Source organism: Carassius gibelio, chromosome A22 (assembly GCF_023724105.1).
Source record: "Carassius gibelio isolate Cgi1373 ecotype wild population from Czech Republic chromosome A22, carGib1.2-hapl.c, whole genome shotgun sequence".
NCBI classification, from domain to species: Eukaryota; Metazoa; Chordata; class Actinopteri; order Cypriniformes; family Cyprinidae; genus Carassius; species Carassius gibelio.
Genome location: NC_068392.1, coordinates 9683448 through 9709393, shown reverse-complemented (window position 1 = coordinate 9709393; position 25946 = coordinate 9683448). Strand labels below are relative to the sequence as shown.

General features: G+C 36.9%; 1 protein-coding gene and 1 pseudogene across 1 annotated transcript in view; one reads left to right on the top strand and one right to left on the bottom strand.

Moving 5' to 3' along the window:
- Window positions 1–21679, bottom strand: part of LOC127942595 (yjeF N-terminal domain-containing 3-like) — a 29803-nt gene extending 8124 nt beyond the window's left edge. Inside the window, exons 1-2 of the mRNA XM_052538417.1 lie at window positions 21481–21679; window positions 103–211 (exon numbers count right to left, since the gene is read on the bottom strand). Of these exons, the coding sequence (XP_052394377.1) occupies window positions 103–211; window positions 21481–21539 (168 nt within the window). The 5' untranslated portion in view covers window positions 21540–21679. The remainder of the gene's footprint in view (window positions 1–102; window positions 212–21480) is intronic.
- Window positions 21680–24584: 2905 nt separating this feature from the next.
- On the top strand, window positions 24585–25230 carry LOC127942989 (testis-specific serine/threonine-protein kinase 6-like; annotated as a pseudogene).
- The last annotated feature ends 716 nt before the right edge of the window (window positions 25231–25946 follow it).

Sequence of the window (25946 nt, the reverse complement as noted above, 5' to 3'; positions counted from 1 at the left end):
GTTGGGTAAATTACAGTGATGCTCGTGTATATAGAATACAAGATTAGATTTAGAATTCTGATTCACGCTATAGTGTAATTCATGTTCACGTGTCAGACAAACCTTTGTGACAGCAATAGCACAAGCATGGCCCCATATTTCAATCAGCTGCTGCTGCCCGAAGCGATAGTCCCTCAGGAGCTCCATCTCAATGGTCGCCACCTCCGTTTTACTAGAAAGGACAGACAAAGAGACAAATTGCATTGACACAGAGTTCGCGACATGCATGGTGTTAGCTTAGTGGGGATGATAAATAAATCATGCTTCGGCATGAATGCAAACAAGTGGCGAGATGGAAACTGGGTGGGTTTGATTACATGGAAACCAAGCACTGCAATACAGCCCCTGACGTTTATGTGTGTATTCTGAGCACATTGTGTGAGACATGCCATCCATTCCAGGCATGGTGTCTCGCTGCCTAATGCCTGTTTAGCCACACTCAGAGCTGATGTTACTGAGAGTTTAATGTGGGCTACAGGGAGCACAATGTTACTGTAAACTGCATGCCCTTACTTCACGATCCTTTCAATATCCTACTGTATAGTCACAACATCAGAGCCCCCTGCTGGAAGTACAAAGAACTGCTGTCAGGATGCTGATACTAAATTACAACCCTAATAACATTCATGTATTACGAATTATTGACAGGTGAATTATTGAACAACACTTGAACACATTAATTAACATTATCAATTTTTTTTTTTTTTAAGTTCTAAAGATTCCTCTGTGGTATTTACATCCCTGTACAGCTGCTAATTATTGTATTTTCAGCATAAGAAAGCTTATATATTCATAAGAAAGCATATAGGCTGCTTGTATTTTCAATAAAGCAAAGGTAATAAAGTGTTGGGGAACAAAACCAGCCCCTCCAAAAAAAATAAAATAAAAATAAATTAAGAAATATAGTAGAAATATAGCCTTGGCAACTAACTTATATAAGTTGAAGTACAAAAATGACTATAAGTAAAAATAAAAATAGAAATATATATATATATTTTTAAATAACAAAAGCACATAATAATAATAATTTGACTAAAACTTAAATTAACATGAAAACCAAAATTTCTAAAGTAAAAGCGAATTCACAATATTATATTAAACTATACAGGTATTCAAGGACAGGCTCTAAGATGGTTTAGATCCTACCTGTCCGATCGCTACCATTTTGTTTACTTAAATGGGGAGTCATCTCATTTATCATCAGTAAAATATGGAGTGCCACAAGGATCCGTCCTAGGTCCCCTTCTATTTTCAATATACATGTTGCCCCTTGGTAATATTATTAGAAAATACGGAATTAGCTTCCACTGTTATGCTGATGATACTCAGCTATATATCTCAACGAGACCAGATGAAACTTCTCAATTATCTAAGCTAACAGAGTGTGTTAAAAATGTAAAAGATTGGATGACAAAAATTCGGATAAGACAGAGATATTAATTAGTAAAAAGTAAAAAGAGTCTTGTAGATTACAATCTGCAACTAGACGGATGTACTGTTACTTCCTCTACAGTCAAAAATCTGGACAGCAACAGCTATGAAATATGTTGTCTGTTTCTGATGCAGAAAAGGTAGTTCATGCATTCATGACCTATAGACTGGACTATTGTAATGCACCTCTAGGTGGTTGTCCTGCTTCGTCAATAAACAAGCTACAGGTAGTCCAAAATGCAGCAGCTAGAGTCCTTACCAGGTCAAGAAAATATGATCATATTACCCCAATTTTACAGTCTCTGCACTGGCTACCTATTAAGTTCCGTATCAGTAAAAAATTCTCACTACTTACCTAAAAGGCCCTAAATGGTTTAGCTCCTGCATACCTAACTGCGTACCTAGTAACCACGTTACAATCCATCACGGTCCCTACGGTCACAAAACGCTGGAATTTTGCTAGTTCCTAGGATAGCAAAGTCCACTAAAGGAGGTAGAGCTTTTTCACATTTGGCTCCCAAACTCTGGAATAACCTTCCTGATATTGTTCGGGGTTCAGACACACTCTCTCTGTTTAAATCTAGATTAAAAACACATCTCTTTCGCCAAACATTCGAATAATGTATCTCTTAAATTGTGACTGAAGTTGTATTTGATAAAATGCGCATTCTTATTCATTAGCTTGGGTTAAACTAATCAATTTTACTTCGTTGGATCAGAAGCAATGCTAATGATGTCTCTATTTGTTTCTATGTTTTGCCACGGGATTTACATCCTGATTTTTCAACCTGAGGCATTTTTCCAGTATGTTTCCAAGACAACAAGAACAGCACAAAGAACCATTTATGAAAATGATTATACATTATTGACTTTTCTCAACAGTATGCATGAAGTTCCCAGCCTGAATGCAGCATTTATTCTTTTCAATTCAAAGCTATTTTCTTTTTTTCTGTTTTTGTTATCTAGTTCTCGCTCTCACTTCAGAAAAAAAAAGAATAATGAATAATATCTTTTACTAACAAAAAATAATGAGCTTGTCACCTGTGAGGCTGTATGTTTTTTACATTTTGGGGAAATTAAAAAGGATAGATAGATAGATAGATAGATAGATAGATAGATAGATAGATAGATAGATAGATAGATAGATAGATAGATAGATAGATAGATAGATAGATAGATAGATAGATAGATAGATAGATAGATAGATAGATAGATAGATAGATAGACATCTCAGACGTTTGCTTCTTCAGTCAGGCTTCTTCATAGTAAACTGCAATGAATGAATCTCACCACCAGGGGACAGTGTGGCTCAGACTGTTCTCCCAGCATCCAGATCACCCATCAGTCCAAACTGCATGATATTATTAGGTCTTTTAACCACAGAAAAAAAATTTTTGGTTCCCCACAGAATCTTTCTGTGAACAGTCCTTTATATTCTTTTCTTAGTGTGAAGAACAGCTGAAAAATCTAAAGAGCTTGTTTTTATTATAATTTTTTTTTATATAAAGAATCTTTTATGCAATGGAAAGTTTCTAACACTTAAAAATTTACTTTCTAAAAGGGGGTTTCCACAGGTATACCATAAGATAACCATTTCTGGTTGCCCAAAGAACCTTTGAATGAATAATTCTTAAAACTATGAAGAGCATTTTAATCTAATCTAAAGAATATTTTAACTTTAAATGAAACTTTTGTGTCGTGGAATGTTTCAATACTCTTAAAAATAAAGGTTCTGAGGCTCTGCAGTGACGCCATTGAAGAACCATTTTTGATTTCCAAAAGAACCATGAACAGTTCTTAAAACAACACAGTTTTTTTTTAGTGTGAGGAATATTTGAAAAAACCTAAAGAACCTTTTGGAAAATGGAAAAATTCCATGGGTGTTAAAGGTCCTTCATGGAACCACTGAACCAAAGAAAGGGGGGTTTCACAAACAATGCCATAGAAGAACCAAAATTTAGTTTGAAGAACATTTTAAGAACCTTTTTCCACAGTAAAGAAGCTTTACTGGAATGGAAAGAGATGTTAAATGTTCTTCATGGAACCATCAATGCTAATAAAGAACCTTTATTTTTAAGAGTGTAATGCCGATTTGTAACGATAGGTTTTGTTTAGTATCACCCTCAGCATTGCTATTCCATAGAGCTAGGGCTAATTGTTGTTGATCACCCTTACAGCAAATACACACTTGAATGCACAGTCAAATGAACAACAGTATCAGCCCAGGCACCCACCCCGAGAGTCTTCCTAATTTCCCCACGAGGAGCCGCGCTATCTGTGTGTCGCGAATTGTGCTGATCGGCTGTAATGACAACTCGGTTAATGAGGTTGTTTACCTCCAGTCTGTTAGCTAGCTTAACACGCAGAAGTGTTGGAATGGTTTTGTCTGTTTGCAAGGGGATATACACGGATGTTTATGAGAAGCATAGAACAAAATAGGGGATACTTCTCAGTCAACATCCACATTTTCTCTCTTTTCCTTCATTTCCAACCACTGTAATTAGCTCAACACACCACGAGACAACTAAATAACCACCTCTCTCATTTAAATCAGTGGTTTTGTTTTAAGGGACCAGCTGTTTCTGACAAGAATCGGTTCTTAGTTAGAACTGATTTAAGAGGGAGTACACTACTATTTGCATAACCACCAAACTTAGCGCTCGGCCCCTTAGCGTTAGCACTGATTTTTAATATCTGGAAGTGACCAACAGCATCTTTCATCACAATTACAGTATCGCAATCTCAAGATTATAATCCTAAACAGCAAGTAAAGAGGTTACTCGTACTGAGGTTTCAACTGATTCATGGAAAGGGAAGCAAAAAACATTATCTAACGATGTTGAAAATCAGGGAGCTGAACTCTCGCGTTACACTTAAAGCAATTAAAAACTTCTAAAAGGGGGCGATGCTCAAGCCCTTTGCTGATTCCTCGTTAATGAGTGTCTCGACTTCCTGCTCGTTAATGACATAAAAGCCGGTCTGAGGCACTGGAGTGGAGAAATGGTCAGCAGGGACCAGCGGACAGCTCGCTCTGGGGAGACGTCTACATAAGGGACAGGGTGGCACTATTTGACCCAGACTAATGCTGGACCACCCCAATCAGATCTGACAGAATGGTGCAAATGGTTTGGAAGTAATGAGAAAAACAAAACTAAATGGTCCTTGGATATGTTTAAAACTTGTTCAAATGAATCAAAAGAGCAAAGAATCACAAAAGTGAAGGGAACGGTGAGGTAGATGCACAGAAAATAAAAAGGTAAGCTAAAAAAAGCAGATATGGTGTGTGGTGATGACATTTAGTGTAACTGAGTAAGTGGACACATTGCTTTCCAAAGGTAATTTCAGAGCCAAAAAGAGTGGGTTGGAGCTGACACCAGCGTTCTGGAACAACTTCACAGTTCTTGGCAGAGAAGAGCCTGGCTTGCCTGACATATGTTTAGAGAGGAGATAAAATATGCATCAAGCGTGACACTTTTATTCTAAGATTAGCCTGCGTTTAACAAAATCGAGCAGGGAAGTGTTCTTTTACAGTGACAGAGAACATGTTTTACGTGTCTTCTGTTAACATCCAAAGAGAATTGTCTTTCCTGAGCCTATCCATGTTCGACAAACCACGTATTAAAGTGATAAACAAAGGCCGGACTATGCCGTCTGCTCTTCACATTGTTCCATGTTTCCTTCCATTTATCCACTTATCATAAACACACCATACGTCAGACGTACTTCCTCTATTCACCTCTCCCCTTACACCCACCCTGACCTTTCCAAACACATTTCCAGATCTTAACTGCTAAGTACAAATAGTGCAAACAATACAACAGACTGTGCAATAGAAAAGATAAATAACCATTTTACTCGTTTCCCTGAGGCACCTCTATAACGCGTGCTGGCTGCACAGTAAGATAAGAGTTCAAGGCAGAGCTGCCAGGATCTGAGTAACAAAACTAAACCAATGGCCAGTCAAAACTAGCCGAATGACCCTAGCTGAATGATCAAAACTCAAAACATACCACTTCCATACATAAAATACAGATTTTTATTCCTTTATTCTGTATATCATCATCTTTACGAACCGCAGGCTTGGCGACCCTGAATTGTCCTTCTAAACCAGTGGTCTCAATCTCAGTTTCAGGGTTTAGCTCCAACTCGCCTGCTAGGAAGTTTCTAGTAATCCTGAAGGCCCCGATGAGCTTGTTCAGGTGTGTTTAATTAGGGTTGGAGCTGTTATCTTTCCTGTGTTATGGTGTGTGCACACCAAAAGCAAAGAGAATATTTGCGTTGTGTTACTCGCACTAGATTACTCATGGGATGTTTTTCATGTCACTCGCGTAAATAAAACACTTGCCCATGTTCTTCTCCATTTTCTGATACAACTGGACTCATCAGTAAGTCAGAAAGCAGAAAGCGACAACGTGTCATGCAAATTTCCCACTCGAGTTGAAGGTGATGCAATTGAGGCGAATATCGTGCATTTGCAGCAATCGCATCGCCCCGGTGCGAATTCGCATCTCTGCACTGACTTTGTATGTTATCTACTCATACGAACAATTAAATTTGTTTTTGGCATGCACACTCCATTAGACCACTGGTCTAAACTTTCCTTTTAGCTTTTGACATCAATGAAATTACTGACGTAAATGTTCACCAACGATAATAAGAAAAATGTGTATTATTCTTTTTATTTTTTAATTAAAACTTTCCAATATATTAATGGACAATGTGACAATGTTGTTGTTGTTGTTTTTTCTTGAAGAAAAATACAAATCTAGAAATATTACAATTGTTTCAAATAATCCACTTATAGTCGATAATGTTGGTTTGTAAAAGCGGAAGCCAAACAATGAATGAGCATCCTTAAATTGAAGCGCTTCGCTAGCAGGCTACTTAAGCCACAAAAACTCACCCAAATACTATAAATATCAGTTAAATATACGATACACAACAAACTTAATATTACAATTGAAATCTGGACAAACCAACGCACAAGGCACACGTGAATCTAAAACACCATAAAACACCAATAACGGAAAACAAAAGTATGAAGAATTCACAACATTACAAATTCGTTCTCGATAAAATTTAACTATTTTACATGGTCGCGATATCATATGAATTAGTACATTGTGAACTGGAGGTTATCGTTATGTTAACATTTTTTTTTTTTTAAACAAGCATGAAGGCCTCTAAATTTAACTGTCGGTGGTTCAAAAACAAACATGAACAAAGGAAATTATATAAACTCTTACGATTTAGCCACCAGTTCACCAAATTACAAACTGCGTGAGAATGTCTCGACATTACAATAGCGTATGATAATGTTAATTTAGGAGCTTTACGCATCAAATTGTCACATTATGTTAAATGTTAACACATATAGACTGAATTCTAGACTATTTCTATAAAAAGACAAAAACTATTACTAAAACAAACCTTCAAAAAACTTAAAAGCTGACACTGCTATTCAAGAAGCTTGAATCAGTGTTCAAGAAGAGCAGATGGTTACAGCAGGTCTAGAAGGGCATCAACGTCTTGACGTCATTGGAAAGAACACTTTCAGAGATTAAGGTCCACAGTGCTGGATTTATGGCAGAGGTGCTTAGACTGGACGCAGGAAGGCCAAATCGACACTGATTTTACAGGAATTACTAAACTAATGTTCCATAATGCAGGAGAATTATGATAAATTGTTCTTGCCAGTAATGTAATGACATCCATATTATAGGTATCATCCTCCCCACTTCTGCATAATCAAATGCTTACCTCCCCTTTGGTCAAAGACCCAAATCCTTACCCATAATTCCTCCCTCATTGTGCATTTCAACCGTCCACTGGGATGTAAGGGATGCAGAAGACAAGGCACACCTGAAAATGGTGTCAGGCCTCGGCCAATCTAGAAAACTCGCTGTACAATGACTTTCATTTGGCCAGATGGGCCGGTAAACAACCACAGGCTACATTGGAGCTTAAATCATTTTTAAAGCATGAAAGCAAGGAGCTACTTTACTGTCTTACTTTACAAAGGATCACGTTTCAGCCATTTCGCTGGGAAAAAAATCGATAAACAGGTCATGGGCTTCATCTCACGTCCTATCACTGACCCATAAACTCATCTTCAGATGGGCTTGTTAACTCAATTTAGAAACTCATTGCTGAGGCTGCTCGACTTCCCCTCCAAAATGACTATAATACATCAACCGTTCCATTTTCGGAGCTCTGGGAATCTGGCGGAGAGTGTGCAGTGCATGGACCTCATCATGAACGGGCCTGCTCAGTCAGCTCCGGGACGGCTGCCCGTCACCATGGCAGCATTATTTGGTGACACGGAGGCTTGATTTTAATTGCATTTGACACCAGGGTGCTACTCCAGGAGAACTTCATTTGGAGACTCTACTCAAACACCTGCTGTAAAATACGATCTTGCATGATAATGAAAGTTCCATCGAGGGATGCCGCGTTTTAACACAGGCCATTTAGTTCAAGTAGACCAGACAACAAAGAACGGAGCGGCAGAGACGGAGATGGAGAGACCGAGAAATGTTATTAGCAACCACAATTCATGGCTTTCATCCATTAGTTCCCTTCAGCAGCATTACTTCAAAGTGAACCTTTTTTTCGACGGTCATGTGCTTATGTAATTATTTCCTCTGCCAGTTGGCAGTTCCTCGAGTAACTGTGTCCAGTTAGATATAGCGAGAGGACCACAGGAGACTGTGCTAGTGGAGGAAACCATGGTAACGGAGCAAGTCAGGTCGCCGTGCCGACGGTGCCTGCAGACAGGTTGAAGGATGTAAAGAAGAGAGAGAGAGAGAGAGAGAGAGAGAGACTGAAAATAGGAGCACAGGTATAGTCCTTCAGGCTAAATTAATACCACCACTTGGCTGAACTGGAGTTCCACAGCAAATGAAGAAAGTGAATATTCAGCATTAGTAACAGATGCGTTTGGCCATAGATTTGGTTGAATAAAATGCCCTGTGATTAGTTTTGAAGTGTAATTTAACAGGCTAATTCAAGGCAATAAAACAACTGTGACAGCCATCTGGAATGACGCAGGGTATATGGATACAGTGAAAACACTGAATCATATCAGGTTAATTAATTGTGGAATCAGTACACTTAAGGTTAAGGTCTTTAAGTGTAATCTAATGACGAATATGCCCAGAACATGAATTTATTTTCATGCTTGACTGCTTTTCGGTGATTTGAAGCAAACCAGACCAGAGTATGTGAGTGGTAAAATGTTGTGTGATTTTGTGTGAAGCGAGGAGCATTTGATAATCAAGTCAAAGAGTGAGAAGTCATCATTTGTTCGAGAGGGTAAAATCGTATGAAATCATACAAACAAAGAAAAAAATGGCTAAAACGCACAACCATGAATTTAAATCTAAACAAAAACATTCGTTTTTTACTTATGAAAACCCAGGAAAAGTCATAAATTGTATTTCAGAAATCATACAGAAACAAATATGACAACCAAAAAAACCAAATCTAACCAAAAACTTCTCATCTCACGAGGTAGCAAAATCATTTTGTGATGACTAAAAGATACGACCTAAACACAATTATTTTTCACAAGTTAGTCTAACTTAGTCTCATGAGAAAAAAAAAAAAAAGGTTCAAAAAGGTTCTTCCTGGTGAAAGAAGGTTCTTCAGATTATAAAAAGGTAAGAAACAGATGGTTCTTTAAAGAACCTTTGACTGGATCGTTCTTTGTGGAACCAAAAATGGTTCTTCTATGGCATTGCTTGAAGAACCTTTTGAAGCACCTTTATTTTTAAGAGTGTAACCCAAAATTGTTTTTAGCAAGTTAGTCTGACTTAGTCTCATCAGAAGTCGTAATTTACAAAGGATAGTAAAATCGTTACAAATATTACAAAATATAATTTTTGTACTATTTGAAAAAGCATTTCATAATCAAACATACACCCCAAACATCAACCTAAAAAGTGTTTCATAAAAGTGAAGTAGCACAAACATGATATGATCTTCACAATCTATGTATTATTGCATTGTCCTGAGATTGTATTACCTTACATTGCTCACCTAGAGAAGCAGCACAAATTCAGTCAAAAAAATAATTATGCAATATAATCTTCATTAGCATGCTGCTGCCTTTCATATTCTCTTGGGATGTTAACTGGTTTTATTTTTTTTCGACTGGAACACAGTGGTCTGAATGGACCATAGAACATAAATAAAGGACAGCAGGAGCAGCTTCAGCTTTTTCGCACAGACCTCATGTGTTTCCTCAAGGAAATCTCAGATACATGCCAAGCTAAGCAAGCCAATGCATTATAAATGACCCCAATCTGCCAATGCTATTTATGCAGTGATACTAATATGCTCTTTCCTCAGGCACAACAAATGTGTCATTGTGATGCAAAAGATCTCAAGTAGTATAATATGATAGGAATTTCACAAAAACATGTCCAACTCACATTTCACTCCATAATCCAAATGAGAAAAAAATGAGAAATTATATTTTGCATGAAGAAAAATCAACTTTTTGTGTGTGTTTTGTTCACTTTAAGCAAAATTATCATTTTTTTTCCTTTTATTTTTTGTGGAGAAATAAGACCTGGACATGTTTATTTATTGATTTATTGGAATATTTTACAAGATACACTTTTAAAAAACTTACTGTGTGCCTCTTAGGTACTGACAATGTCTCTTAACCTGTGAAAATGTCTGTCTTGAAGTGTTACTCACAGAAATAAGGAGCAACAGTTGTTTCAATCATCCTGACCAATAGCGTCGCTCCTGTCCTGACCCGGCCTGTCAACACGAGCCAATGAAAGTGTGCCCTCTGAGATTCTCTCTCAAGTAGCCTATTTTTGTTCTCTCCTTTTCCTTTTGCCCAGGATGTCCATAAACTACACTGTGACTATTTGCATGAAGGCAGGGTTCCATGTCCTCATCTGGCTTCTCTGAGAATCACAATTTATCTTAAAAATAACTTCATACATCATACTACAGCTTAATCATGGTGATACGGCCATATGGCACATGGAGAATGTGTGCTCAAATGTTTGCAAGTTGAATTTCCATCAAGAAAACATTATAAAACATGTCAGTTTAGACAGTTTCATAACTTGTTGACCCATTCTGATGTCTTTCAACCAGGAAACAAATATGCTACAAAGCCGTGCTGAATAAAAGCTTTGTCCCTCCTGTCTGGCATTCTGATGTTCCCCTGTTGAGAGCATCTCAAAGAAAAACAAGCTCGCATTCATATTTCATCATCTGATTGCACTGTGTGCCCTGAGTCCGATTCATAACATTTATAGACATCTTCAATGGAGACTAAACCAGCGCTGTTACTAGGATGCCATCCTGATTATCCTAAATCAATATGAGAATATTAAATGAATAATGCCATTTGAAATGTACAAAAGCACTGCTGCCACAATTAAAAAAATACAAAATAAATACAATGAATACAATAACACTTAGCAGTGATTTAACCCAAACCTGCACACTCATAAATCGGTCTAGTAAAAAGATGGAGATGGAGGACAAAGCTAATCTTAGGCTTCATAAGTGTTGGAAAAAAAGTTACATGATTTTTATGTTTTTTGCATTCTACCAAAATAGTGACACGTTTAACTATTAGGAATGGATATTGGTCAAGCTCGGGGACTCAAAAAAATAATAATTATGGGTAGATTGTTCAGACACTGGTCATGAAAATATTCCACCCTGTTAGGGACATATAGATAGTTATCACAACATGTTAATAATGTAAATGTTAAACAATAATAAGCTTTTCTTGGATAGTATATGTCCCTTAAGCCATCTTGTTATTTTTATTTGAATTTTAAAAACAATAACAAAACAGTTATTGAATAGAATATATCTTAATTATTAAGAACAGATACTTTTTGTGCCAATTTTTGCCAATAGGTTTGTAAATAATAATAAAAAATCGCTCAAAAACATATATATGCTGTTAGTCCTCCTCACTCACAAAATAACACAGAAAGTACGCCAAACATTTAACGTTGCTATGAAATTATTATTTAAAAGGACTCTAACAGGGTGGAAAGGAGCATAACAGGGTGGAACACCAGTGTTAACAGGTTCTAATGGTGGACATGCTTTCCGTCATTGTCCTGCATGGTTTCCCATCTGTAATGTGTGGAACTGCACCTATATAATATTGTTTCAAAACAATACCAAAATAAAAAATAATAATAATAATAAACCAGATTTCCTTTGGGGAGGGACACAAAAAATTGCTATGTGGATCCTTATCACAATCAGTCATGGTGGCAAAATGATTATCTGTTCAGATTATATATATATATGTTAGTTGCACATTCAACCCTGTTAGGTATGGGAAACAGGGTGGAAAATTTTAGCTTAGTTAGCCATAGCTCACTTAGTGATCAACATTTAGATAGCTAACCTTTTACAGATTAACATAACTTTTATAACTATGTCAGATTTGTTTTTACATTTTTTGGATAGGACAAACATTCTCCATAATATAGCCTAACAGGGTGGAACTTTAACGGTGGGACAAGCAGGATAACATTTCAAAAGCTAAAAAAAAAAAGTCAGTTTGTACAGATGAATTCCAGTGGGAAAAATAAATTATGTCACTTATATAAAATGGTCTTGATAAAATTGCAGTCGGTTTTGGAAGATGAGAAAGTATTTACTAACTGGATGGAAAATGACTTCAGAGACACAGTTATTGAAGGAAACTGTAAATAAAATAACTATATTTTCTCATGATATATATGATTCGAGGCAGTTTAGCCAAGTCTATAACATAATTAAAACAAATTTGAGGTTTTTTTTTATCATTTTTTGGTTTATATTTCTTGTGGAAGTTGATTACTTTGCACTGAGAACATAATAAAACTGAATGCATATATCAATGAGAAGGTTTGTAAAATACAAAATAGCATTCATAATATCTATTATCCCTTTTAAAGTGATGAAGACCTAAATATACAGTTTAAGCCATATCTTATAAATATGTGACTTATTTTAGAGAAAATATTATTAAATAAATCATTGGGACACAAAAGTCACTGTATGACAGGAATTAACCATATCCGCAAAAATGGCCAAGAATGCTTTATTACGTATGCCAGGCCAGCAGTTGGCGCTGTCACCTTATTAGTAAACAGCACCTGTAGGGAATTGACGATTTTATGTTGCATATGATGCGTTTCCAATGTTGGCGGTAATATTGGTGATGTAAATCCACACTTTTTGAAGAAGCATTAGCAAACTCTTGAGCAGCAACAACAGTACCATATACTCCGCCATTGTTGTGTATGTTTGTCCACACTTTCCTTTAAAATATACACGTACTGTGCATGTTTACATACCTAACATGTACTACACACGTACTACACACGTGCATGACGTCACTGTTTTTAAAGATCCCCGTATTGGGTGTTTACACGGAAAAGAAAACAGTGCTGTTTTAAAAAAAACTTGCACGTAAAAAAATATGTGTTTCCAGTCCCCAAAATGCTGTTGTTGTGTAAACGAACAGTAATAACTCATAAATAGTTTCCAGTTTTTGACTGAAAATGTTGTAGTGTAAACGGTCCTTTAAATCGATCAGTAAATCAATCAATAAAAATGGTAATATCAATAATAAAACAAAATACCATTTTTAAATATATTTTATAATAATAATAACAAATAATAATTATTATTTTTATTCCTGTATGGGTGACACTGCTAATCACTAATATCTTGATGTCTTGAATTATGTGAGATCAAAAGAGGCATGAACCAATCTCATCTTTAAATGCATATATTTAAATTTAATCTTTACCTTGAATGAAATTAATGAAGGACACCTACTGCCAGATACATTATAGAAACAGTTTGGATATTTAAGGCTGGCACCTTTATTTCCAGATGTGCCCAAGCTGAACTTAACAACACCTCTAACTAGAGTAGGAATAGAAACAAAAATGCATAATTTAACAGAAAATCAAATCCTGCAGACAGAAAATCTTTCCTAAAGAATAGAAATGATATGACTAAAACCAAGGAATGATGATATCAGTGGGAGACTGACAAGGAATGAATAAAAGAAAGAAAGAATGAGGTGGGAAAGAAAGAGACCATTATGATTCGTTCAGCTCCCCTATGTAACATTATTACAAAATATCAAATTTAATTATCAAATAAAGCCAAAAAATCTAAGAATGAAACCCAAAGAAGTATGTTTCTTTAGATGATGTTCACAAAACTAATCAAGTATCACAACTTGTTCATTCGAGCAAAACTGTATATCCGAAAGGTCATAGAGTGAGGTATTTTTTGTCACTATCATTAGATATTTATGTGCTGCTGCCAACCTTGTTTATTACCAATTTATTTATTACCAAAATGCTTTTAATAAAGAGAAAATGAGATGTAGCTGCTGGCTCACACAAGAAAAATGAGTCCATTTTGTCTACATTTTTTACACAGAGATGAGTTAAAAATGGCTGCCCAGAGCTGGCAAATCCCTTCAATGTTCCTTGTGTTATGTCTTTTTCCTATCACTGGAACAACACTGAGGGGAGTCTTTATGAAAATTGTGTGTTGTTGGGAGAGCACAAGCAGCAGGTGCCAAGAATTTGCTGCCCGACTGTGCTGTGATTAACACAAACAGCAAAGAATATTGCAGACACCGTCCAGTACTGGTTTTGCATGATGTTCCCGACTTCAGTTTTTACGTGATTATGGGAAATCACAATGTTGTAGGCAGGTTGTAAAAATGTTTTAAGAACCTCATTACCATATAAAATTTGCCATTTTTACTTTTAAGTTGGGTTTACTACAATGGATCTGTGATGCGCAAAGCACCAAATAAAAAACAGGTGTAACGCAAACATTTGTGAAGTGTTTTATTTAGGAATAAAAATAAAACCAACAATAATTACAGAAAAAACACAAGCTTTGTTTTGAGCAATAAAGTTTTTTTTAAAGTTAGCGCTTTTTATTTTTATTTTCCTTTTAAGTGTTCTATCCTATAGCCAAAGCACAATGTTAAATGCTTTTGTGTGGTGCCGCATTGGTCAGCGGTGATGAATAGATCAATGACATCTGCTTCTAGACCTCCAGCAGGGTCCAATAAATATATTCCTCCCAACACCAGGGCTGCCGAAGGCTACCACATGTTGATTGTTGACTGTGATTAGCAAGAGCGCTAATCAGCAGACCGCTAGCAGCCTCGAGAGCAGGTCTCCTTTCACCCTCAGTCACAGTCATTCAGATCACAAGACAACAACCTGCCTTGGGCTGATTCACATCACATCAAATGATGAGCTTTAAATGTTTGGTAAAGGTCAGTGATTTCTCCTCTAAGAGACTTTTTGTTATGTCTTATAAAAAAAAAGTACACTTAATAAGGCAAGCATACATGTGTTAACCCAATAGCCCTTTTCATTTCTTCACAGATGAACTGTTTTCAATGGTAAGTTCTGCATAATTTAAATTTTGCCTAAAGGCAAGTAGTAATGGATCTGAATGATGGAAGATGGTATACAACACATCACCCGTGACGAGGGTCAACAGGGCCACTTCCCATGTATCGACGAGGATACGAAAGGTTCAGTAGACTGTTTGCTTTAAACTAATAATTATTGTCATGGTGAAAAGAACAGAAACTGCTCTTTGTTAATAATTGGAATCTTTTCTGGGAATGTCCTAGGCTTTTTCGTGCTAATGGCCTTCCCCCTCAGCAGAGTCGGAGTGGAACTCCTGTCGATCAACATCTCCATATGACTAGTAGTAAGCCAATTCGCAAATAACTGCTATGGTGGCTTTTGTTCAACCCACTCAAATGATAGAAGTACTTGCATCGTCCAGTCTATAATGACTGTGTCTGTTCCCCGAATAGTGAGGTCAAAAAATAAATTTAATGCAGGATCTAGAAAAATCCAACCCAAAGCAGTTATTGTAAATGAAATAATCACAGAGAATAGTTTTGATGTGCTCTGCTTGACTGAAACCTGGCTAAAACCAAATGACTATATTGGTCTAAATCAGTCTACTCCAGCAAGCTACTGCTCGCAGTGTTGGAACAATATATAGTGATATTCTCAATGTTACTCAGAAAACAGGATACAGGTTTAACTCATTCATAATAGTTCTGCTTAATGTTACACTGTCAGATAAATAAACAAAATCTATTCTATTGTTTGATGTGGCTACTGTGTATAGACCGCCAGGGCTGTATACATATTTCATAAAATTATTTACAGATTTACTCTCAGAAATATTGGTTAATGTTGATAAGGTGCTAATTGTCGGAGACTTTAAAATTCATATTGATAATATAAATGATGCATTAGGATGTGCCATTACAGACTTAATAAAGTCTTTTAGAGTCAAGAAAAACATAAACAGACCCACTCATAGTTTTAATCATGCAATAGATTTAATTTTATTGCATGGAATTGATCTTAATGATATAAATATACCAAAGATAGATTCACAAATAAACTACCTGATTTAACTCAGCTGCTCTCTGTACCCATAAATACACATGAACTAGATGAAATGACTACCATTACAGACACTATCTTCTCTAATACATTAGAAGCTGTAGCTGTTGCTCTCATAAAATTAAAAAAAGGTTAGAGAAAAACATATCTGTACATTGCCAAAACCCATTCTCTCAAGAAAGAAACTTATCATGAACACAAATGGAGAAAAACTAAAGTTGAACTGGCAAATTATAGGCCCATTTCAAATCTTCCATTTATGTCTTAACTTTCAGAAAATGTTGTGTCTGCTCAATTGTGTTCCTACCCTTTATAATGTTTCCAAAACATTATATCTATGAGGATTTTCTCTCAGGTTTCAGTCCTCAACATTCTTCTTGCATCAGACCAAGCCTGTATCTCATTGCTAGATTTATTTGACCTTAGTGCTGTGTTGGACACTATAGACCAATAATCATATCGATCGATTACAAAACTATACAGGTATTCAAGGGCAGGATTTAAGATTGTGTAGATCCTACCTTTCCAACCGCTTTCACTTTGTATATTTAAATGGGGAATCATCTTTATTAAATCCAGTAAAGTATGGAGTGCCACAAGGATCTGTCCTAGGCCCTCTACTATTTTCAATATACAGGTTGCCCCTTGATAATATTATTAGAAAATATGGGATTAGTTTACATTGTTATGCTGATGATACTCAACTATATATTTCAACAAGACCAGATGAAACTTAATTAAATTATCTAAACTAACAGTATTTTAAAAATCTAAAAGACTGGATGACCAATAATTTTCTCTTATTAAATTTGGATTGCTTATTGGGGCAAAAAATAGTACACAGAAAGAAAATACGATCATATTAACCCAATTTTACACCCACTGCACTGGTTACCTATTAAGTTCCATATCAAAATATCACTATTTATTTTTTAGGCCCTGAAATGGTTTAGCTCCTGTGTACCTGACTAGTTTTCTATCATGCTACAATCCATCACGCTCCCTAAGGCTGCAAAATGCTGGACTCTTGGCAGTTCCTTGGATAGTAAAGTCCACTAATGAGGTAGAGGTTTTTCACATTTGGCTCCCAAACTCTGGTATAGCCTTCCTGATAATGTTCGGGGTTCAGACACACTCTCTCTGTTTAATTCTAGATCAAAGACACATCTCGTATCTCATAACCCTGTACTTCAGTTACATCTGATCAATGCACATTAACATTCTTTTGCTTGGGTTGAACACATAATTTTTTGCTTAGTTGGAACAGCAACTGTGCTATTTCCATCTCTGTTTCTGCCACGGGATTGGCATCCCGTGATAACTAGGAATTACACAAGCTTCAGTCTGGATCCAGCCCTTACAACGACCTGAGATAACCGGACACCTGAGAAGAGATGATGCCAACCCCTCAGCAGACCTCAGATGATGCCAACCCCTCAGACAACATACAGAACTACCAAATTTTGCTATAAGTTTGATTGCAAAATAAAATAATTGCTTTCAATTGTCTTCACTGTCTGTTTAATTACATGACATTAACCAAATGCTTTATTTTTACCATACAGTTCTTTCATATGGACATCAACTTGAGATAGTCACCATTTATAAGCAATTACTAAATTTAATGTAGAAACAAACATTTTCTTTACTTAGATAATGTAAGAAATGTAGACTAAGAAGTAAAAGCTTTAAACCAAGTATGTTCACGGAGCAGAAGAGGACATCGGCCAAATTATAACACTAGGTTTCTAGACTGTCAGCTTTCGCCAGAGCATAATGGCTTTGTAATAAGCCCAACTGAGCGAGACGGTGAACCCAATTACACCGTCTCTGGCGAACCAAAAAGGGACAATTTAAGACAAGCATGGCGGCAGAAAACAGCTAAAATGCTGGCCATCCACATCCGTCAAGCTTTACCAAGAACTTGAGCTGGAGCAGAACAGACACCCTCAGATGTTTCATCTGGATTAGGCTGTGGGACATTGCTCTGTCTGACAAAATTCAACACATAATTAATAGAGCTCAGGCACATATTCACATTTCCTCAATTCGTGACTGGACAACCGTTCCTTTCCCATATCCCTCATTCTCTCAGAAACTGCCATGCTGTCAAATATGTATGTTGACTTAATAGGAATATGTTGCAGTTCCACTGTTTCTATGGTGACTTGGCCATATATCAGTCCCTGACTCACAGCTGTTCTCCACTAATGGAAATTGTACCATGTGCTCGTGAAAACAGCTCCTATCGATTCTTTTAACAGCTGATAGTTCACCATTACATGCTGTAATCCAAGCATCACACATTACTGATTATACATCCCATACCTGATGCATTTCCTGCGTGATTACCTCTCGAGCCCTAAAATTACCCGTACTCCCCTTCTAATACCCTTATTTCCACCCTGCTGGAATGTGTGCTAGTTTTCAGGAGAAAAAGCACAAAGGAAAAGGTCTTAACATGAAATTCCTTTCTAAACACACTTTGCTTCCATAATCGGATGTATTTCTGAGTGGCGTTTAATGAGATCAATGAATGTAGGGCATTCTTGCAAGATCTTTGAATTTTTTATGAAGCCATTTTTATGAAGCAACAATTTTCCAAATAAAGCAGAGAAGTAAAAAACAAAACAAAATGAGGGACAGTGACTCAAGGACATCTCAATCAAGCTCAGTTTCCCAGGTACTTGAGGACAACATGCCTGCATGCCTGAAAGTGTTTTCCTCATAAACAAACCCACCTCCCCCATCTCCAACATCTCACCTAGACTATCCTGAAATAGAGACACTTCATTACACAGCAGCTTGTCCAACAGCCTCCCCCCATCACAGCCCCAACCACAAGCAGTGATGAAACTCATTATATGCGTCAAAGGGAGAAAAAGAAATACTGTCAGTCTCATTCAACATATAGCCTGAAGAATACACAGATGAGGAAATGACTATGAACTTGTAAATTGATGGATCATTAGACATCAATACGATGACCCGAAAGGGTCATACTCCAATTGAACTGACTGAAGATATTCAGTCAATCGGACTTGTTTCGCAACCCCCCACACACCTCTGTTGCACTCTTGACAAACTGAATTAACTGAGATTTCGCCTCCATAATCTAACTTTAATGGGTACCACCATTAGGAGTAATGCAATGCCTGGTAACAAACGACAAATCATGCAGGCTGCTCTGTTATTGCATTTGGAGTCTATTTGGAGCCTATAAATAAACACTGACGCCCAGCAGAAACGAAACAGAGCTGCAAATGAGTGTAGAGAAGCACAACAGGGTGGACGAGCAGGTAGTCAGCTAAAAATTCCATACAATAATATCACCTATCCAGCAATTTTTTCTTCATGTGATGCAACTGTTGGGTCAAAAATGTGTGCGATTCTGAATAAAGTAGAAACGACAAGCTTAACACATAATATGTGAGGAACACTAGCCATTAGCATTCCTTTTCATCTAAATGTGAGATGCTAGTTTGGTGCAGTTTGAAATCTGTCGTGTTTATTTTTTGCCAATTATCCACCATATGACTAATCATTTTGGATCAGGAAATTATGAGATGACAGTAGCGATTGATTGAATCACACCCAAAAACGTGCGTGCTAGCCCTTGACTAGCGACTATACTGAGCTGTGATGGAGGGCTGCACAATTAATCTAATTTCTAATCGCAATTACAAATATGGATATACCACAATTACGTAATCGTTCGCAACGTCAATTTATCGTTCAAAGTCCACTTATGTTATTCTGCGTGCTTAAGATGCGTTTTTTTTCTCATTATAGGGGTTTTCCAATTATATAGCATTACATTATGATACATACCATTCATATTTTTTACTTGTTTATAATTTAACGAAGAAACCAATCAGATGTATAGTTGACATTTGAGGCTTAATTAATACTATAGAAAAGCACTGAGAGTTTTTTAGTTAGAGTGTTTTTAGCTTATTTTCATATAAAAATACAGCAGGAAGTTGCATCAAACAATGGTATAAACATCATGCAATGTAAATTGTGATAATCGTAATTAATAATCGCAATTGCAATTTCAAGAGAATTATCAAAAATTATGATTTTTGCAAGAACCGTGCAGCCCTCCTGTGATGTCAAAAGCAGCAGAAAAAAGTCATTTTTAATACCTTTAAGAGCCCGAAAAAAAAACGATATTATTTAGTGTGATATAATGTTACATCAGTGTTTTTATTAACCTTATTTTTAACTTGAATGTGCGAGGCTTCCAGTTGTTAGCTGTACAAAAACAGTCAAACAGTTTTACCGTTTTGCTGTTTACTGTACTTTGTTATTCTTTAAGTTATTTACAGCAAATTATTTGTAAGCCTCGCACATTAACAAGAAATATAGCTTACTTCTGCATTAAAATTAATGAATAATGTATGGAACATTAAAATGCTAGTTTTGAATGGCTGTCAATGGAGAAAGATCGCGTTGACCCGAAAATCCAATTTTGGTAACCCAATGTTGTCCATCTTGTTTCGACATCAATACCTGACGTCAGTAAAAGGACACAGGGGCCATTGACACATACGAATCCCAGGGTGCACAGTGCGAATCCACAAATCAATCTGTTTAAAAAAAAAAAAAAACAATAATAGAAAAGCCAGTGGTTGCATTCACACTATGTGGATTCCATGCAAAATCAACGTTATCAACTATGAAGGTTTCAAGTTACAGCGGGAACATTAATCTCCCCTGAATCTATTCTGTAAAACCTCAAATCCTTAAATCCTATTATTCCATCCTCCTTTAAAGTGTATAATTTGCCTTATCTCCTGCCGACGACCTTGTTTTAAACGCCGTGGGCTGGTGTGAAGAGCTAGCTTCAAGGGCCTCTCTTGCCGGAAAGCCCAGTATGGAAAGCAAACCTTGTGCCACTCGGGGTCATGATCAAAACACTATTTGTTCTGTTTCATTTTTGAAATATATTACCAGGTTACATCAGCTGGATCTAAACCTCACAAGAGTATAAGGCAACTTGTCAGATGTTAGATTGAACTGACACTTGTATATAATGATAATGCTTTAGAAAGCAATTCTAGCACATGCCATCCTGAACTCAACAGAGGAAACAGACAACCTCCAGCTTGTTTAAAGAGCAAATCGCTTGCCATGATGTTGCCATCACAACGTCCACGAGCTAAAATGTCACATCAGCTTTGTAGACATGCCAAAATCACCAACAAACTGCTGTAGAGACAAGCTGAAGTGGACCGTACCTTCAACATTTCCAGGTTATTAAAGCATGTTGATCATAATCAATGTGTCTTATTTTTGTAAACAGGAAAGCTGGGGGGAAATTAAGTTAGAGGCATTTCTTTTTTTAGACAGCCAGAGATATTACAGCCCTCCTTATGTATCACAAATCTCATTTACATAAAAGTTAGACTGAAAGCATGGTGGAAATATTACTTACTAGTCTTACTAGGATCTCTATTAACATGCATTTAAGCACAAACCTGTCTTAAAAGGTTCTGTATGTCCAATTTGGTCAAATTAAGAAAAACAATAAGCATACCTGAGATATCGCAGTGGCTCTATGGTCTCAGGTTCTTTCTCGTTGGAGCTGTGGTTCATCTTGATTGATTCAGCCGTGCTTATCTCTAGCAACAGTCACCCTCTTTTTGCTCTTTATTTTCTCACTGTGTGCCCTGCTTCTGTCTACAGGCTTACTGGCGGATAAACCCAGGCTCCACGCGTAGATCAGCTACTCTCTTGCTGGAAGTGTCAGCCAATTAAGAAGCAGGGAGACACCGGGAGCACCATCTGATTGGCTGAGCATCCCTGATGCTAGAGAGCCCAGTCAAGCACGAGCCGCATCCCTTTCAAATGTAGCATCCACAGTATGAAAATGTGAATATGTCTATCTCAATTCAAACGCTTATTCATCACAGTGCTGCTTTGGCACATTATTTATGTACAATAATACATGTAATACTACTGATCATGCATATATTCATGCAGTGAGGTATTAATATTCAAGGTTTGATCATTTAGAATGATATTAGAATCCAATATAAGACTAAATCATTTAAATTGTGATGCTGCTTACATATAAACCAAACAGTATTAACATTTTAAAGTGCTTAATCTTATTAATAATATGCTTGAATAGGTGTATTTACATTTAAAATGAGCAATCAGCAATGCTTTAATTAATTTAAATAATGTAATTGTTCTAATAAAACCTGGATTAATGGAAATGGCTACAGTTTAGCGCCACACTGCCGTTTAGAGGTCATATCGTGTCATTGCAGGCACAACGACAATTATGCTAGGGATATATTGAGCTCCATTTCATCTAAAACTAATGAGAGGCATTTGTGCACATGCTAGTGTGCCAGCCGTGAACTTTAAGTAGGGCGTCAAAATAACACGTTCAGTGCTCGACAAAATGCATTTTTGCTCTTCCTATTGGTGGTGGCTAATGGATTACCAGAGTTTCAGTGAGTGTTCCCGAGACATATTGTTAAGTATCTCGGATATTTAACGCTTGTCTCTCTTTGCACATCATTAAAATCATTAACGAACTTCACTTATAATCATAGCTGTTAATAGTGTTCACCGTCTGTTTGATTACATATTAACTAACTGCTAGAATTTGACCTTAAATTTCTTCCATATGGACATCAACTTGAAATAGTCACCACTGTTAAATATGACGTAGAAACTTCAATTTTCTGTAAAAAAAAAAAAAAAAAAAAACTTGAATTGAACTGAATTGAATAGCACGAGAAGCTTGTTTCCCGCCTCAAAGTGAAAAATAAAAACGGCGATTTTAAAATAATGTTTAAAGGACTTCATTTTTCATTCAAAAAAATTTTTTTTTTTTTTCAAACGAAGTTTGCTGCTTATGAGCTTTTGTGGTGTTCATTCACAGTGTTTCTAGATTATCGTGTAGAGTGATCAGATGTATTTTAAATAATTGCTAAAAGATTCACTGGACAAAAAAATAAGTTTTCACATAAAATCGAAGGCGCTATCCACACGAACGTGAGTATTTTCAAAACTGCAGCTTTTTCTATGTGGTTTGGCCGTCCGTCCACACGCAAACACAGCACCAGGTCACTGAAACCGAACATTTTTGAAAACTCCTGCAAGGGGGGAGATTTTCAAATCCTCAGTGTAGACAGCGAAAAGGAGGGATAAAAGGAGGTAAGAAGTGCTTTCAATCATTGTGTTCTTGCTAGCAACGGTGACCTCCAAAGAAACACGTGCAGCCATCATAGCTGTGCATCAAAATGGCCTTACATGCAAGGAAATTGCTACAAAGAATATGGCACCTGAAAGAACCATTTACCAGATCAACAAGAACTTCAAGGAGAGAGGTTCGACTGCAGTGAAGAAGTCTTCAGGATCTCAAGGAGTGTCCAGCAAGTGCCAGGACCGTCTCTTCCTCCGGAATCATGTAACCAGCAGTGCAGAGCTTGCTCAGGAATAGCAGGTTGGTGTGAGAGCATCTGCACACACAATGAGGCCAAGACTTTTGGACAACGGCCTGGTGTCAAGAAAGGAAGCAAAGAAACCACTTCTCTCCAAGAAAAACATAAAGGACAGACTGAAATTTCTGCAGGAAGTACAAAGATTGGACAGCAGAAAACTGGTGCAAAGTTATTTTCTCAACTGAAGCTCTCTTCTGACTGTTTGGGACATCAGGAAAATCCATAGTTCGTAGAGGTAAAGGTGAAGGCTACCGGGTGTCCTGTGTTGTACAAACAGTGAAGCAACCTGAGACCATCCATGTGTGAGGTTGCTTTTCAACCAAGGGAGTGGGCCCTCTCATAATTCTTCCCAAAAACACAGCCATGAACAAAGAATGGTATCAAAACTTCCTGCAAGATCAACTTCTTCCAACTATCCATGAGCAATTTGGTGATGATCCGTGCATTTTCCAACATGATGGAACACCATGTTACAAAGCAAGAGTGATTTAGAAGTGGCTGTATCATTAGATTGAAATTTTGAATCTGTGCCCAACCAACTCCCCGGGTCCCAATCCCATAGAGAACCTGAGGTCAGTCCTCAGAAGGCCAGTGGACAAGTAGAAGCCCACAAATTCTGATCCACTCCGAGAACTAATAAGAAAAGAATGGATCGCCATCAGTCAGGATTTGGCCCAGAAGCTAATATCCAGCATGCCAGGGAGTTATATATATATTTGCCAATAAAATACTTATATGTTTATCTTTGTTTTTCAGCATACCATGGAAACATGTGGAAAAATAATCTACAAATTCTGAAGCAGCAAACTTTGCCAAAACTTGGCCATGAATGTACAAGCACCTTTTCTAAAATAGTTATAGGGTTCTCCACATCAATCAGTCAAGTCTTGTTAAAATCAACTAAATACTATATTAGCATAATGTGGATTAAATGGGGTACATATAAAAACCAGAGGGCTAAATGACTCTCACTGTTTCTTCTTGTCCACCAGCTGTCCCTGGACACCATTCTGTATATATTCTAATATGACATCATAAATTAGAATGCTGATATCTCTCAGAATGCAGTAGAATTCAAATGTCTGATACAAAATAGTTGGTAGCAAGGGTGAAGAACGTGATTTAAACTCAAGCCAAAGTATTCATGTGCATTTGGTAAACTCCTTTGAGATTTAAAACGATGTCTTTTAAGAAAGTTTTGAAAGGCATGGGCTACAAATTCATAGATTGGTGAAGGCAGTTTTTCCCGAGTCAAGCTTAACACCTCGCAGAAGCACCACTGTAACGTAGCCATCAAAATTGTGGACCATGTAAAGGGCCCAAAGGATTTTGTCCAGAAGTTTCTCCCAAGGGAACTGGTGATTTTGAGACTAGTGAATCATGACCACATTGTCCAAATGCACAAGTTAATTGAGGTGGCTGGTAAGCAACTGTGTATCGTGACGGAAGCTGCGACAAAAGATTTCCTTCAGAAGATACATTAAGTAAACCGCATCCCAGAAGACCAAAGCAAAAACTTGTTCTATCAGATGGTCAGTGCCATCAGCTACCTCCACAAAATGGATATCGGCCTAGGGGTGATTCTATGGTGACTGGATTGAAGCCATACGATGAAACCAACTTGATGCGACGCAACCATCTTCAAAAGAAGTCTTTGGTTTATCCGGATGGCACTGGTGTTCAGGATCCAAGCCAGGTCTTCATTCATACTCTACTCCAGTACAATTCTTCCACACGTCCAACCATTCAACAGGTGGCAGGGCATGTGTGGCTGCAGATGGGACAGAGCTAAAAGCACAAGAGCTGATAAAACAAAGTATGCAAATACAAAGAAGCACAGTGTTACAAAATACACGCATCAGAGAGTGTTTGGCTGTTTGGACAGACCTAATATTTGAACTCCAGTCACGACTGAGGAAAATGATCAGTTTTATTGTTTTGGGAGAACACTCTTGAGGCAGAACAGCAATAGATTAATGGAGAAAATATCAAATAAATGACTCAAATAAGAAAATAGTGGTTGACCGATCCAATGCCTATGATGATATTGATATCTGCAGTGCAAGGTGGCCGAAGAACAATGCAATACAATTTTATTTGTAACGATTAAAATGTATACAAAATTATTGGCTAAATTATTTAGCATTTTTATTTATTTTAGTATTCTTTCCTATACTGTTTATATGCTCCTAAAGCTTAAAGAAAAGAAAAAAACTGATAACTAGATCAATTTTAATGGACAATGCACTCTTGTTGTTCTAAACCCATTTATATAAAATCCTCTATAGCATTATGAATTTGTGTGGCTACAGCAGCAATAATATAAAAAATGAATAGAAAAATTGTGCCTTCTACTTAAAAATAACTGCAGTTAGGATTGGTGCAACGTGAGAATAATGCACATTTTATTTTATTCCTCAATTTACTTTTTATCCCTCGCATCCTTATTTTCATTAATATCAACTGAACATGTTGTCCACCCTGACGAAAGGCAATCTCACACTCCATCACACACTCGAAAGTTGATTTAATCCATTCAATT